This window comes from Juglans regia, chromosome 8 (assembly GCF_001411555.2).
Source record: "Juglans regia cultivar Chandler chromosome 8, Walnut 2.0, whole genome shotgun sequence".
Lineage (NCBI taxonomy): Eukaryota > Viridiplantae > Streptophyta > Magnoliopsida > Fagales > Juglandaceae > Juglans > Juglans regia.
In genome coordinates, this window is record NC_049908.1 from 4,658,470 (window position 1) to 4,674,298 (window position 15,829).

A 15,829-nucleotide genomic window follows, 5' to 3' on the forward strand; every position below is an offset into this window, starting at 1 on the left:
AATTATAAAAATATTTTTATTGTAAAATAGATTTAACGTATCATAAAAATCACGTCAATTTATAAATTTATTTTCGTAAGTAACAATTCTTTATATAAATATGTACGGTACTTAAACCTGATCGCTAACTATATATCCTAGCCAGCATGCACTAGTACTTCTCTTGCATGGGCTGTGCCTATGTCGAGGCCGGAATCAGAGTAAAACGTCTGATCTGATATTGCCTCCATTCTCGAAACAAAAATACTAAGTTTATCGTTAATTTTTATCGCAGTGAGTTTTATATTTTTTTATTAATATTTTTTTAATTTAATGATTAAATAAGTATTTTTTAATAATATTATGATTTTTTTAAAATATATTTAAATATATTAAAAATATATATATAAAAAAATTAAAAAAAAAATTATCTTAAAACAACTAGCAGGTATCCCAAAGGGAGCTCCCAGCAGTGAGAGTAACACCGCTCTTCTCGTAATGTTTTAGGTATTTAAATAGAATCGACTTTCTTAAAGAGGGAGAGAGAGTCTGTTTGTTTGTTTCTTTCAGCACAGTTTATTCATGTGTTCAATTTAACCTAAGATTTTCATTAGAACTCCCGGACCACATACAAACACACATATTTATATATCGATGGATGCAAATATCGATGTAATTTTTATATATGGTCAACCTCTCAATCCGTTGCCTTTTCTTTTTATCATTTTTTGTGCAAAACAATTCTCAATGCTTTCAAATCAGAAAAATATGGTTATATAGAGACATGGAGGGCATTATCTTTGTCTGCCTCAGCGGGTGTTCGGTGATTTTCATTAACCCCACCTGTTCCCCACTTCAGTTTTCCTTTTCGATGAGTGAAGTCAGGAGATTAATTAATATGCTACAGTCATTGAGATTGATCGAAATTAATGCTATTTATATAATATAATATATATATTAACTTAATTTACTTCATGTATATATATATTTATAGTTTGAAATTTGTTTATATATATACACTCTCTGTAACATTAGTTTCTACAGAAATATATTAATGCTCTCACTTGATCTGTTTTTTGCCTTCTCTGCTACCCAGAAATTTCATGCGTGAGATTAACATTAACACTTTGAAAAGGCCTTCCCCATAGTCTAATTAAAGATATATACACACATGGATGATCAAGAATATCTCTAGCTTAGAGTTACTGCTTGAATTCTAGGGTACTCACACGAACAACATTAATAAACATTGTGTGCTTTATTAATTGTGTGTTTAACTCTAAGTAGTACTCCTAGAGTTTGAACAAAAGTTGGTCTACAGAATTAAATAAATCTTAATTATACTTTATAGTTTAATTAATTCAAACGTTCAAATCAATTAATGGGTTTAAACCAGTCAATATTAAATAGTTGATGGCCGGGGATAATCAATAAATCACTTACTTTCTCATTATCAGTAGTACTAATGCTAGCTAGATATACTAGTTTTAAGTTGTACAAATCTCGTATGCATACTCATTTTTTTTTTAAAAAAAAAAAGTAAGATTTACCGTTAAAAAAACAATATTATTAATTATTATATAGATATTAGATTTATCTAATTTTTTTCAATAAAAAATGTGTAGAAATTACATACCCTAAAACTACGTGTTGAAAATTTAAACCAATTAAGAAGACGTAAACATATGAATTCATTTTTGGAACAAAAAAATCAAATAATGAAATCATTTTTAGAAGATATTCGTAGAAGTGAAAAGATGGAACTCAGTGAATATATACCTGCAATATTAGACCTTTAAATTAATTAGGATTTGATTAAAAAAGATCTTAATTAAATTCAATGAGAGATCGAAAGACGTAATATTAAGTGAAAACCATTATATAAATATCTACATGCTGCATGCGTTGATTGTCTTCATGACGCAAGCTAGCAAGCTAGCTAACTGCAGGTACTATTAAATATTGATGAGTGTTTGCGTGCTCATACTTCTTCGAATTAATTAGATCATCAAATTAATTTAAACAGAAGACTTAAAAATTGTACTTATTTTCATGGAATATTAATTATAAAATTGAGATAATATAATATTAAGAAATTAAAACAACGCCCAATTATATATACATGACCACCTCACGCTTACAACTTGCGAGCGACAAGACGAGAAATAAGGAGGGACGTTCCACGTGGATGGTAAGATGCAAGGACTTCTACGTACGTACATGCAGCAAAGATAGGGCATCTTGGGTGGTAGCTAGCTGGCCGACGATGCCTGCTAATTGGCCTGTGCGTTGTTTTTTTGTCTTCGCTCAGATCATCGTACGAATGCAATAATATATGAGTAATTCTACATACAATCGTGAAGTGCGTAACCGTCGCGTAATCACTTTGAAAAAGAGTGAGGTCTACTATTAAAAAATTAATTTTTTTCACGTGAATCCCATATTTTATTCATTTTTTACAAAACGATTATACGACGGTTACGCAATTCACAATTATAAGTATCTTTTCTCATAATATATATATAGAAATGCTAAAGCCACACATGTAGATCCGACGGGGATCCCGGCTCCCTACTCCCCACCCATACTAGATCATGTACGTACGTGTTATATCGACCATTCATTCTCCCTTGGACCATTTGTATCATTTTTCACAAACTATTAAAAGTGTTCAACTTGTCCGAATTGCATAATAATAATTTTATTTAAATAATAAGATTTGATTGATAATATTTAAATTTTAAAATTTATCTTTTAAATTATGCATGCATATAATAAGTGTGCATGAAAGGTGATCAAAACCTTAAAATAATAGTATTCTTAAAGAAAAGATATTGCATATATAATATGTGGCATCGGAATTAGGAATCACCAATATCGGCAGCAATTAATAGTACTTGTCCATTAGCTAGTGCTAAATTAACGGCCGTGACAACTAATTTCTTGGCATTGACCATAAAAATAAAAATAAAATAAGAGTAAATGATCATATATATCTATCTCTTAAGAAGAATTAATTAAAGATTGCGTTGCATTCACAACACTCCAAAAAGGTACCGGAACCCCACAATATATAAGGCGGGCATGTCCCCGCCCTACGGATCAAACATTTGGTTGGTTGAGGGAATTAAGGACAACTTAGCTCCACGATGCTCCAATTTTGGTTTCAAGTACTGATCAATTTGTCAAAAAATTGTTGATGATGTGTTTCACACACCGGTCATTAGATTCGATATTTCTACGATACAAGAGATGTGAGGGCTCACCTCATACACCTTCGATGTCTAAGTTAGTCATTTGATCCTTAGAGATAATTTTTGTATGTGAGAATATGTGAAAATGAATTCTAACTTGAGACTTGACTTTTACACCTCCTGTTGAGATGGTTCCCTTGTATCCTACGTTAGGGGCGTCCATCCTCTGTACCTAGTACGTACCATGTCGTCGTCTTTAATGTGGCGTGACTCCCTCGAGTCATGTCTCATGTGGCAAGTTGTTGAGTGCGACCATCATCTGTGTATTTTGTTAGGGACTCAGGGATAGAGGCTCTCATTTGGACCCTAGTTTTCATTTTGTATATGACCCTTTAATGCAGCGTGACTCTACTGCTGCATACGTGTGCAAGGTCATGTCAGAGCAAATACCGTCCCATCTTTCCAAGTTGTATCTCTTCCAGCGTTGGCCCTGGGCCTCCTTCTTATCCTAATTAGTGGATTGATTATGTTTGGGCCGCTGGGCCTCCTGGGGATGAGTTAAGCCTAGCCTAATGGGGGTTGCGAACATCCCTTCCTTAAATGATTAATTCATCTATCAAAAGTTAAAAATCTCATTCCATATTTAGAACTCGCACCAAAAAATATATATTTATAAACCTTATTTTTTACATACTCAATATATCCCTAATGTGAAAATTAGCTATGCTAAAAAATGATTGGTATTTTAGTTTTTTAACAATTATATTAGCTAGGTCTCACTATAAATAGTGTCTTAATACATCGACTATTTATAGCAAAAGTTTTAAGCACAATCTACGTGTATATTCTCTTCATGATTGTTGAGGAAGTTGTTATCCTTTTTAGGGTCAATTTGGCAACAAAACTGTTCCCAAGTATTCTTAGATATTTTTAGTTTTTTCCTTCCCAAACATGCATCACTTAAATATAAAATACTTTCAATTTTAAATTTTAAATTTTCTCATCTAATCATTATAAATTTTTCAAACAAAATATAAAAAATAATGCGACCTTTTCAAATAAAAATTATATTAGAAAACTATATTTAAATAATTTTTTAATTTTATAATATGTTTATTCAATATTTTTTCTCTTATTTTTTAAATTTTAATAAAACATCTTAATTCAAAATATATATTGATATATTGTAAGTATCCAAACGTGAAGTTAAATACCCGTTGAGTTTTGTATACCAGCCTTCGAATGATTTGATTTTGAGCTTTGACCCGTTTCTTCTTGCGGGCCTTGGCCCATACATGGCCAACAAAATTAGATGGTTTAAGTTAAAGTTAACTGGGCCTGGCCCATGAGATTCACCACACAAAATAGACTCTGGACTGGAATCAACGGAAAATCAACTTATTTTATTATTAAAATTTTTTCAAATTCTCATATAAAATATAATAAATAATTTAAAATTTTCAAATCTCAAATCAAAATTTTCAAATATCAAAATAATAATAATATTAAAAAATAATATTATAATAATATTTTATTCAATTTTTAATATTTATCTAAAATTATCTCATCTCATCTCACTATATATCTAAATGAGGCTAAATCCATTGTCTTGAGACGCTTCCTCTAAATTCCATAGATCGCCGCAATCTGTTTGGTACAAAATTCACAATCCCTCTTTCAAAGTTAAATTAATCTGCAGTTGCCTTCAACCTCTTGATCAGCCGCCTCAAGCCCCTTGTAATGGCCGACCAGCCCAACGCCCAGCGAGTCACTTCCCGCGGGCAAGTATATAACACCGTAAGTAATTTCCAAGGAAGTCCATTTCGTGGTACAACCCAAAACAAACATTGCTAGGAAATAAAATTCAATTATAAAAAGTTATAGATCTTCAAATAAATGCCCGTCTAGCTCAGCCGGTAGAGCGCAAGGCTCTTAACCTTGTGGTCGTGGGTTCGAGCCCCACGGTGGGCGAAGTTTTTTGACTCCATTTTCCCAAATGCTTTTTCTCTGTTTTAGTTTAATAAGTTAGGTCAAATGGCGCATTAACAGTCAACAGAAGTGTCGTACAAAGTAGCACTAGGATTGGTTAATTAATTTGGACCATTTAGGTTGCTGGTACCATATATGTTTCATCTGATCTTCATCCTCCTGCCGACATACACACATTTCTATCTCTCTTCCCTTGGCCCATCATGAATACGACCATTCGAGTCGGTCCCCTTCTCTTATTCATTCTTGAAAATAAATGATTAGCTAGTTGGTTAATTAGATTGATTGATGTTTAGTTATTAAACCATTAGAATCAAGTGAAAACATTTCCTCGCCTTCTAGTGTTTAACAATGTCGACGTGGCTTCTTCTCTTGATAATTATAGATGACGCTCATCCTCATTGACAATGATCATTTAATTGAAGGGAAAAGCTACCTTGTCCCCTCTCTATGCTACCGCTCCATGTTACCACTCGACGAGACGCTTTCACCTAGCTGCCACATGACATTAAAATAAAATAAAAAACCAAAGGGGGAGGAAGCATGAGGAGCTCCTTTCAATGGAAGAGGAACTAATGAATCAACAGCCTGTTTGATGAAATCATACGTTCTCTACAGAGATAGAGAGCTTCATTTTTTCTCAATTTTGCAGTTCGCACAGCCTGTTTTGATTTGCGTTTTGTTTTTTTTATTTTTTTAATATTTAGTCATGTGACTCAAGCGGTAAGCAACCGAGTAGCAACGCCCTTAGTTTGAATTAAGGCATTTTAGATTAGACTTTAGAGACATAAAGTGAAACAACATATTATTCATATTTATTTTTTATTTAATATTGTCAAATATATAGTCATGTAAACGGTACGAGGGGTGTGCTTTACATACTGGCTTACAAATAGAATTTATATATATATACACCAAAATAATGAATACTATGGAATAGAATCAACTTTCATGTATTTAGTTATTTTTATTTAAAATCCAGTTTGGGATAAAAATTTAAAATGATATATTTTTCCTTATTAACTACTTAACATAACAACTTCTATGAGATTAACGTGGAAAATGATACTATGTCCTCTAAATTTATTTTTTCGATTTGATTATTTATATATTTTATTTTATTTTTTAATATTTTTTATTTAATGATTAAAGAATTGAATATAAATGTATTGATAATTTAAAAAAAAAATGTTTGAACATGTTTAAAAAATATTAAAAAAAAAAAAAAAAACATATAATTTGTACTAAGAGACACACCCGATTAACATTTCGGTGCTGCTACGTTGACAAGGGGGCGCATCGGTCACCACCTTCAATCACCGAAGCATTTTCCTATTAACATTTATCTTGAGCATGTTGTCTATGGAAACGATCGACGAGGACATGGGGCTGACAGCTAAGATACTTTAATTGGGAACTGTATTTAGATGACTTACCAACTAATGAGCATGATGGCAGTCTTAGTTAAATATAGCGACACTGATGATATTTAATTGGTAAGATTATAGAGAGAAATCATATAAATCTAGTAAAAGACTGACGATTACAGAGTGGCTCGTATTAATAACTTTCTACATTCAAAGATGGTGGGCCCACTTTTATTATCTATTTCTTGGGCATCTTCCATTCCTCGTCCTGTAATAACGACTCTCCTTAGCTCGATTGACATGGGTTCACCCAAAATCTGATTAATATAATAGGGGTGTTATTTTAACTCGCTAAATTTGATATGATTTTATCTATTTATTAACTCCCTAAATTCCATATGATATTTTATAATAAAAATAATTTAATATATCATATCAAGTTATATTATTTTATAAATTTATTTTTATTACTTTTTTTTATAATTAAAATATTTCTCTTAAAAAAATATCGTATTAAATTAAAAGCTAATTGGTTATTTATTTAAAATATAGTAATGAATAAATAAGACTCTTTCATTAGACGCTTGAGATCGATTTGATTAGGCTTCGTTTGGATTCGAAGATAAATTGAGAAGAATTGTGAATAATAATAAGATGAGTTGTGAATAGTAATAAAATTTGTGAGTTAAAGTTGATGAATAGTAATGAATAGTAGTGAGATAGGTTGTGAATCCAAACTTTTCCTAAATCTCTTTGCATAAAACACGTGCTCGCGCAACTTTTATTAATTTAAATAATTTTGTATTTATTAATTTTTAACATTATAATATAAATATCTTAATTTGAATAATGTTGCTTACATCCTTTCAAATATAATAATTTTCATGTGACTATGTAGACCATATAATTATATGATACTTACACAAAAGACCTATTTTCTTTATTAAAACTTCTAGATAAAGTTATAAGATATTGATAATCTATTTCGTCAAAATTAAATATCTCATGAATAAGTTCGTCTGATTAGAAAAATAACCGAATTGTTAATGAAGATAAAATATAACTAAGCAATAAGTTGAAATTATTTTTGTGTTTGAATAAAACTTAAAACAATAATTTTGATTATTCATTGTTTGCTCAAATATTTCGACTCATTTTAGACACTCTATATAATTATATTATATAGTTGCAAGTACGTTTGTTTGATCAATAGCTAGCCTTTTAAAACCTACGATCTAATTTATAGACCCCACAACATAAAACATATTTTTTGTAATTAAGGTGAAATCTATAACAACCAAGGTGGTAGCCCAATTGGTAAAGAAATTGAGAAAGAAGAATAGAGGATCGTTCTTTCCGCCCTTTCTCGATATTACAAGTTCGAATTAATTTGCTTCAGTAAAACTTGTGAATCAAAATTTTGGAAATCTTTGTATACTAACACCTTGGTGGGGTTGAGGTGAAGAAATGTTCTATCTGATGTCAGAAACTATGATCCAAACCGAACATATCACAATGAATGGAGGCTTTTATGATCACGTTCAGAGGGAAAAACTATATTGGTTGCCCTCCCCATTTTTTTGAGGATGAAAAAAAAGGTAAAATATATCATTAAATTAATTAATGTGAAATTCATTTGCTGTATTTTCAGTTCTTCAAATTATAAAAAAGAATGTTTAGATAAGTAGATTTATATACTTTAATGTCCTTTCTATTACTGCGTCAAATTTTTTCCCCCGACAAGAAAATTTCCGGAAGAAAGAAAAGGAGAGAAAACGTCAACAAGACCTATACGCATCAAAGTATGATGATCGATGGATGGGCGGGCGTTCAGAACACGCGAAACTCTTTGCTCTTTTGACGTACCCCACGTATGAATAAGCAAGCATATTACGTGATTAAAATTCATGACAGATTTCACATGGGGTTGTTGCATAGCCCAAAGATGATTTGCTTCGCCAAAAAGAAAAGGATACAGCAGAGGTATGTATGAGGCGGCTACCTCTCCCATTCTTTTTCTTTTTCTTTTTTATTTGGTTTCTTTCTCTCTCCCCTCTCTTCCCCCTTTCCATCTCTCTTTCTCCCGGGTAGTTTCCGACCATCATAGATGTCCAAAGGATGGTGATTGTCTACCACGCAAGCCGTTGGCTAAGATCGCGACCGTTCCGACCACCTAACGGTGGCCACACACACTGTGCAAAATGTGCACCAATGTGCATGACGAGATGCCGTGTGCTCCAAGCTGACGGTGCCGCTTAGGCCGTCGGTGTCTTCTGCCCACTCTGAGGTGGTCCTCAACCACCATGACTAACACGGAAAGAGAGCAAATGGAGAGGGCACGGGTGGCGGGCCGGGGGGAGGGGGAGAAAGAAAGAGAGAAAAAAATAGCAAGGAGATGTATCAGTGTGCCACGTTAGTACGTAGAATTTCCTTATAAAATTCTTTTTGCATCTAGAGTGTTTTCCGGTATATATAGCTACCTATTTTATCTCTTTGTACTACTTAACTCACGATTTGCATGCATTTATGCCAAGTTTTATGGTCACAAACCCACATAATCTCGTATTTGGCGATCATTTGTTTCATGCTATGAGCATCTAAAAGGGTGTTGGCTGCTACTCTGCAAATGACCTAGATCATTTTTTTTTAAATATTAAAAAAACATATTTTTGTACTAACGGTTAGGAGAGAAAATATAACATTTTTCCATCTAAAAATACACATTATTCCTTATTAACATCTCTATATAGCTGGTTGTGTTTGGATGTTGAAGTGAGTTGAATTGAGTTGAGTTGAGATGATAAAATATTGTTAGAATATTATTTTTTAATATTATTATTATTTTAGAATTTAAAAAAGTTGAATTATTTATTATATTTTGTATTGAGATTTGAAAAAGTTGTAATGATGAGTTGAGATGAGTTGATATTATTTTGAGATCCAAACAAAGCACAAGTTAGAAATGATTTAGGCCTCGTTTGTTTTCGGAGATGAGATGAGATGAGATGAGATTAAAGTTAAAAAGTTGAATAAAATATTGTTAGAGTATATTTTTTAATATTATTTTTGTTTTGGGATTTGAAAAAGTTGAATTGTTTATTTTATTTTGTATTGGAAGTTGGGAAAGTTGTAATGATTAGATGAGATGAGATGAGATGAGATGAAAAGTTTTCCCAAAACAAACGAGGCCTAATCTTTCAAACGACCTCAACCCTTGAGGTAATTTTACCTCCGGAAAGTTTATCTTCAAAGAATAATGACTATTTCATAACTCTTTTTGTAATATATATATATATATATATATATATATATATATTTAAATTTAAATCTTATGCGGTTATTCATAATTCTGAAAGAAAAAATTTAATTATAAATGATTCTACACGTTAATACGCGTACCTAATGAATATGATTGGTCAGAAAGTAGATTTTATTGAAAACAATGTTAACTTAAATTTAGAATATGAAGGTAATAATATTAATACGTAAATTGATATGCAAACTTATTTGTATATAATAAAACTCATAAAATATATAAAAAATATGCAAAAATAAATATGCAAAGCAGAACTTTTTTAAAATAAAATTGTGAAATAGAACTTAACACATGGCACGCAGAGGCGACGACTCCTCCATACTTTCCTTCCTTTCTGTCGACAGCCACAGGCATTTGGCGTCTGAATACAATGAAAGGGACATCTTGGTAATTATGGGAGAAATTTAAAATAACCGGTAGATCCTCTTCAATAATCGGCATGTGGCGGTACGATATTCAAATTTAGAGAGGCAAACGACAGTTATATGTACGATGCCCTCCCCATCTGTTTTCGATTTTTTCTTATATATATATATATATATATATATATATTTTGTTTTATTGTTTTTTCCAGAAATTTATCAATTGTTTTGAACAGAAGAAGTTTAGATTGTGTTTGAATGTTGAAGTGAGTTGAGTTGAGATGATAAAATATTGTTAGAATATTATTTTTTAATATTATTATTATTTTAGAATTTGAAAAAGTTGAATTGTTTATTATATTTTGTATTGAGATTTGAAAAAATTATAATGATGAATTGAAATGAGTTGAGATGAATTTAAGATCCAAATGAAACCTAAGTAGGAACTGCTGATCTTATAAATTCCAATCCAATCCGTTGCATAACAAAAATAAGAGTTACATCTTATATTATAATACATAAACATAATATTTTATGGATATTAATATATTATATTTAAATTAATATTTGTATAAATAATCTTAATAAGAGGAGACTTTAATACAACAGTAGGCAGAACGCAGAAACAAGCAAAAAGGTGTAGAAGTAAAGCAAAATAAAAGTAGGAAAAAAAAAAAAAATTGTTCCGGATCAGGAGGGCATCGTCGTCACTTTGCAGCGACCCCATCTCTCTGACTGGAGAGGGAGAGAGAAGCAGTGTCCTTTTTTTTTTAGAGAAAGAGGGGGGACGACGAGGAGAAAGACAACTCCCCCCCCCCCTCCCTCCCTCCCTCCCTCCTTCTCACTGGTACTGTTGGGGCTTGCATTAATTTCCAATTCGGGCAACTGGTTGCTGTTGTTGGTGAAAGCAGGAAAAGGACGAGGAATTAGAAGCCAAGAATGGAGAGGAGCACTCCGGTGAGGAAGCCACACACATCCACCGCAGATCTGCTCACTTGGCCCGAAACCCCCATCGTCAATTCATCGGCCTTTGCGTCTGCGGCTTCTCTCGCCCCCGTTCGTTCCCACCAGGTAACAGTCTCTAATGTCTTATTTCTCTCCTCACTCACACCACGGAAGACTCTATTTTACTCAATTGGGGACTGAATTCATTCGGTTTTTTGGGAAATTAATCACAGCCCTCGGATGGGATCAGTAAGGTGGTGTTCGGAGGTCAGGTGACGGATGAGGAGGTCGAGACCTTAAACAAACGGTGAGATCTGGTTCTGTTTATTGCTTCTCGTAATCATGTTATCGCATTTATTTATCGTGCTCAGTTCTTTTTTTGTTTCTATTTCTTTTTCGGTCATAATCGAGTGCAGTTAGATGACTGGATTTCTTTTTTTTTGATAAGTAGATGACTGGATTTCTTATAAAGAAATGATTATTTTCAGATTTTGGTTCATGCTCTGCTTTTCGTCGACTTTATTATCGGTTCTCACTGTGTTCGCGTGCCTGCTTCTATATTATCTACAACTCTCAGTTTCGGAGTTTTTACTCGAGGTTGACTGTGTGTTTTCCGTAAATTGTGGTTTTTATAAAAAATGAAGTTCTGATTTTCCTAATTTTAGTTTATTCCCGGGGGTTGATCTATTCAATGATCTGTGGTTGTTGATCTCTATACACGCACGGTGAAATGAGAGGATTTAAGTCTAAATCTCTCTCTGTGTCTCTCTCTCTGAATTATGTTGCGTATCATTTGAGATAAAAATCTCTGAATGTATTGAATTAAAACGCCAAATCTTTCGACCTAGAATGTTTCTATCTAGTATTGGCTTCCACATCTTAGTCGTGAAGACTTTATTCCGAGTCCCTTCTCTGAACAGACTGGGAGTTGATAGCTTTTGATGCTCCATTTTTCCATTAGTTGCTTCTTTCACCCAAATTCTCTCTTGGTCTAATGTAACTTCAAACGGCAAAACAAGGAGGAATCCCCGGGCGCGTTCATTGATCTTAATCTTAATTAGGTTTGATCGAATTTGGAAGCATATGGTTTTTAAAAGTGTCGCTACAGCTGAATATCCTTGTTAGTTGGAGACAGGTGCATAGCTTCTGTATTGGTAACCATCCAGTGAAAATCCATGAAGAAAATGGTTTCTGAAGAAAATATTACCAAGCAAATTCCATGCCTAGATTTATAGTAAATTATCTACAAGTCTTTCAATGCTTTACTAAACATGTATATCTTATAGCTTTTTTCTTCTTTTGTTTTTCTTTTTTTTGGGTGTTTTTGGATCAGAGTTCTTAATTAGAAATGTGATCTTCAAGTGGATCGAGATCCTTAAAATTTTTTGCTCAAATTGTTGGATCTAAAGTGGGTGGGAGAGAGACGCATGAAAAGTAAGCTCCAAAAGATTTATAGCTGCCGGATTAAGCTTCTTAGGCAACATTTAATGCTCAATAGGTGTCGTAGGGTCCACTTTATTTGTTTTTTCTCTTACTTTGGGCCTTAATATTTTTGGGTAAGAAGTTTGGACGATTTGAATCTGTCTCTGGGGTCTAGACTCTAGACAGCTTTAGCAGTTAATGTATGCCACATTTTCTTACCACGTGATTTTGCTTAATTGTGGCCATGATCAGAACATAAATGACTTTTAAGGACATTAATTGTGAAAAAAATACTCGTTCTATTTTGGTTATCATTTGAAAGCATTTAATTGTATTGGGACCATCAGAGTACATGGTAGTTATCATCTCTGCTATGAGATCAGTTTCTGGTAATTTTTAAAATGAACCAGTATCCTTTTCTTTTACAAACATTGCTGAAAAACCATGTAAAATGGAATTGGCTCATTCAATTATGTGCATCAGTTATACCATAGCTTTAGAGCATTAGTAGTAGACTCAACAAAGTTTGGCTAGAGAATTCACTTTTATAAATTTAGCTAGTCACTTTTCAATAACACCAAATAACAGACTCTCCAAATCTATCATTATTCTATTAAAATATTGATTTTGACATTTTCATTTATTTTAATTCTAATTGTAATTTGAATATTTATTCGTTATTAAAAAAGTACACATTAATTGTCTAACGTTGATATTAGATTTTAAAAGAAAAAATTGGTATCAACTAATAATAATATTGCAAAATTAGAACTTAAAGCAGTCCAGCAAGATGATGCCATGTCATTGAAATGATGACTAATGGAGACCGGCTGCCTCCTGTGGTTGAGTTTGGGATTTGGGCGTTTTGTGCTTTTGAGACGAAGAGGAATATTTTGGAGTTGTGAGCTTGTGCGAAAATGAATCGCACGCGGGAGAGGGAAATTTTTATGCCAAAATAATATTTGGCCAACTTAGACCCAACATATTTGGCTAGTGAAAATTATCAAAATTAAAAATACTGTAGCTTTGTTGAGTCCACTACAATGAGTTTTTATGCAATCTAGTTAAACTTTGGCCAAAATATCACTTTTTTGAGTTCACTATAGTGCTCTTAGCCATTATATTCTATGAGTTAGAATACTCATACCATTTAATTTAGTATCTTCATTATGCCGTGTTGTGCAGTACCATGTTTCTTTACCGATACCACAATATTTGATTCAAACAAAAGAATGGATCTATAATCATGTCTTCAATCAAATTACGCCTTAAAAGGAAACCTCTGTTTTCCAATTTGATTATTTTGGACCTTCTTGTCCAAAGATGTTGTAGGGCCATATCATTGTGTACACTTTTTTTCCAAGGTTTCCAAAACAAAATTACTTTTTGATTTTCAGGAAACCTTGTTCTGGGTATAAAATGAAGGAGATGACTGGTAGTGGCATATTTAATGGAGAAAATGATAAAGAAGAATCTGGCAGTGCCAACCCTATATTGACTAGCAGAACAGGAATACGCATGTACCAGGTATTTATCAATTTCTTTTTGACAGAATATTCTATGAATGGATCTCTGCACCTTAACATTGACTTGGATATAATGGGTTGGATTTGCCAGCAAGCAATTGCCGGAATGAGCCACATCTCATTTGGTGAGGAAGAGAGCGTTTCTCCCAAAAAGCCTACTACTGTGCCTGAGGTAGCAAAGCAACGTGAGCTAAGCGGGACCCTGGACAGTGAGTCAGAGGCAACGTTGAAGAAGCAGTTTTCTAATGCAAAGTGCAAGGAACTTTCTGGACATGACATCTTTGCGCCCCCTCCCGAAATTTTACCTCAGCCAGTAACTGCTCGCATATTAGACTTGAAAGGAAGCATAGAAATTGGGGAACGTGCTTCGCATAATGTAGGTACATCTGACTGAATTACATGGATGTTCAAGTCTCTCTCTCTCTCTCAATACATATAAAGAGAGAGATCCCAAAACTTGTGTATATATATGTATGCATGTGTGTATATATGTATGCCGATGTATATTTTTACATTGCCTTGTAGGAACTGTGCAATCTGGGGTGGGAGAGGTTGCAAATCGTTCTCCCCCAGGGTTTGCCATGGAGTATGTTTTGAATTTGATCCATTAGGAAGTTACTCAAAAACTAGGTTCTTCCATATTGTACATATAATTTTGTATTTCTCTGATGGTTAGACTACATATAATGGGTTCATAGGATCTTGCTATATGAAATGTTTTCTTCCCTTGTGTTTTCTTGCCTTCGAGCTGCTCCTTTCTTCTCTATTAATATATTTTGTTCTTTTCTTTACTGTGTATATTATCCAAACATCTAACTGTTCCTACTTTGGGTTTATTCATAGCACGCTGGAGGTCAGAGAAATATCATGTCCACTGAGGAACCTGTGATGAAGACAGCCAAGAAAATATATAACCAGAAATTTTCTCAGCTTTCCGGAAATGACATATTCAAGGGTGATGTTTCCCTGTCATCTGCTGAGAAACCACCGAGTACAGCAAAATTGCGAGAGATGAGTGGCAGTGACATCTTTGCTGACGGGAAGGTAGAGTCTCGAGACTATCTAGGTGGTGTACGCAAGCCCCCTGGCGGCGAGAGCAGCATTGCCTTGGTTTAATTCTCGTTAGATCTAACTTCTGCAGTTCTATCACTTGGTGTTTGGGTTTTTGTTTTCAGTCTTAGTGGGATGTGTGATTATATTATTTGGCATTTCATTCTGGTCTCAGGAGTTGTCTTAGGTTGTAACGAGTTGACCAGCATTTGGACTATGTACTAATTAATTGGTGTTTTATGTCCATAATTGTGTTGTTTCACTGCTTGTCTTAGTGAAGTGCTTGAGGTGTTATTACCAGGTTAATTTTTTTTGAGTTATTAGTCCGTGTCGTTTGTTCTCGAATTTGATACTTTAAGCCTTTAAAGCCGGCTCTCAAAGGACCTTTCCGCTTAGAGAAATGCAAGAGGGGGGATGAAAGTGGCTTTGATCTTGGAAGGGAAAACAGGCAGCCCAAGGGGATGATATGCAGTTTGAGAGGTGAGGTGGAGATAAATTCACATACTTTTAAATGGTTTATAGGAGTGTGAGCCTTATGTATAAAAAAATTTTTATTGTAAACAGGTATAGCTTGGGACAAAGGCGGATTCTTCGAGTGAGCTAATTATCGAGAGAGATGTTTTATGAGAAAATAATTTTTTGGAGAGAATCTACGGGTGCGTTTGGCACATAAACTACT

At 33.4% G+C, this 15,829-nt stretch overlaps 1 protein-coding gene and 1 non-coding gene across 2 annotated transcripts; both read left to right on the top strand.

Moving 5' to 3' along the window:
* Positions 1-5,071: 5,071 nt before the first annotated feature.
* Positions 5,072-5,144, top strand: TRNAK-CUU. The gene has a single exon. It is a non-coding gene; the product is annotated as a tRNA-Lys (tRNA).
* Positions 5,145-10,809: 5,665 nt separating this feature from the next.
* Positions 10,810-15,456, top strand: LOC109007504. The gene is made up of 5 exons (XM_018987188.2): positions 10,810-11,278; positions 11,386-11,459; positions 13,972-14,101; positions 14,192-14,476; positions 14,944-15,456. Exons 1-5 carry the CDS (start codon positions 11,147-11,149, stop codon positions 15,214-15,216), a joined length of 894 nt encoding a protein of 297 aa, XP_018842733.1. The 5' UTR covers positions 10,810-11,146; the 3' UTR covers positions 15,217-15,456.
* The last annotated feature ends 373 nt before the right edge of the window (positions 15,457-15,829 follow it).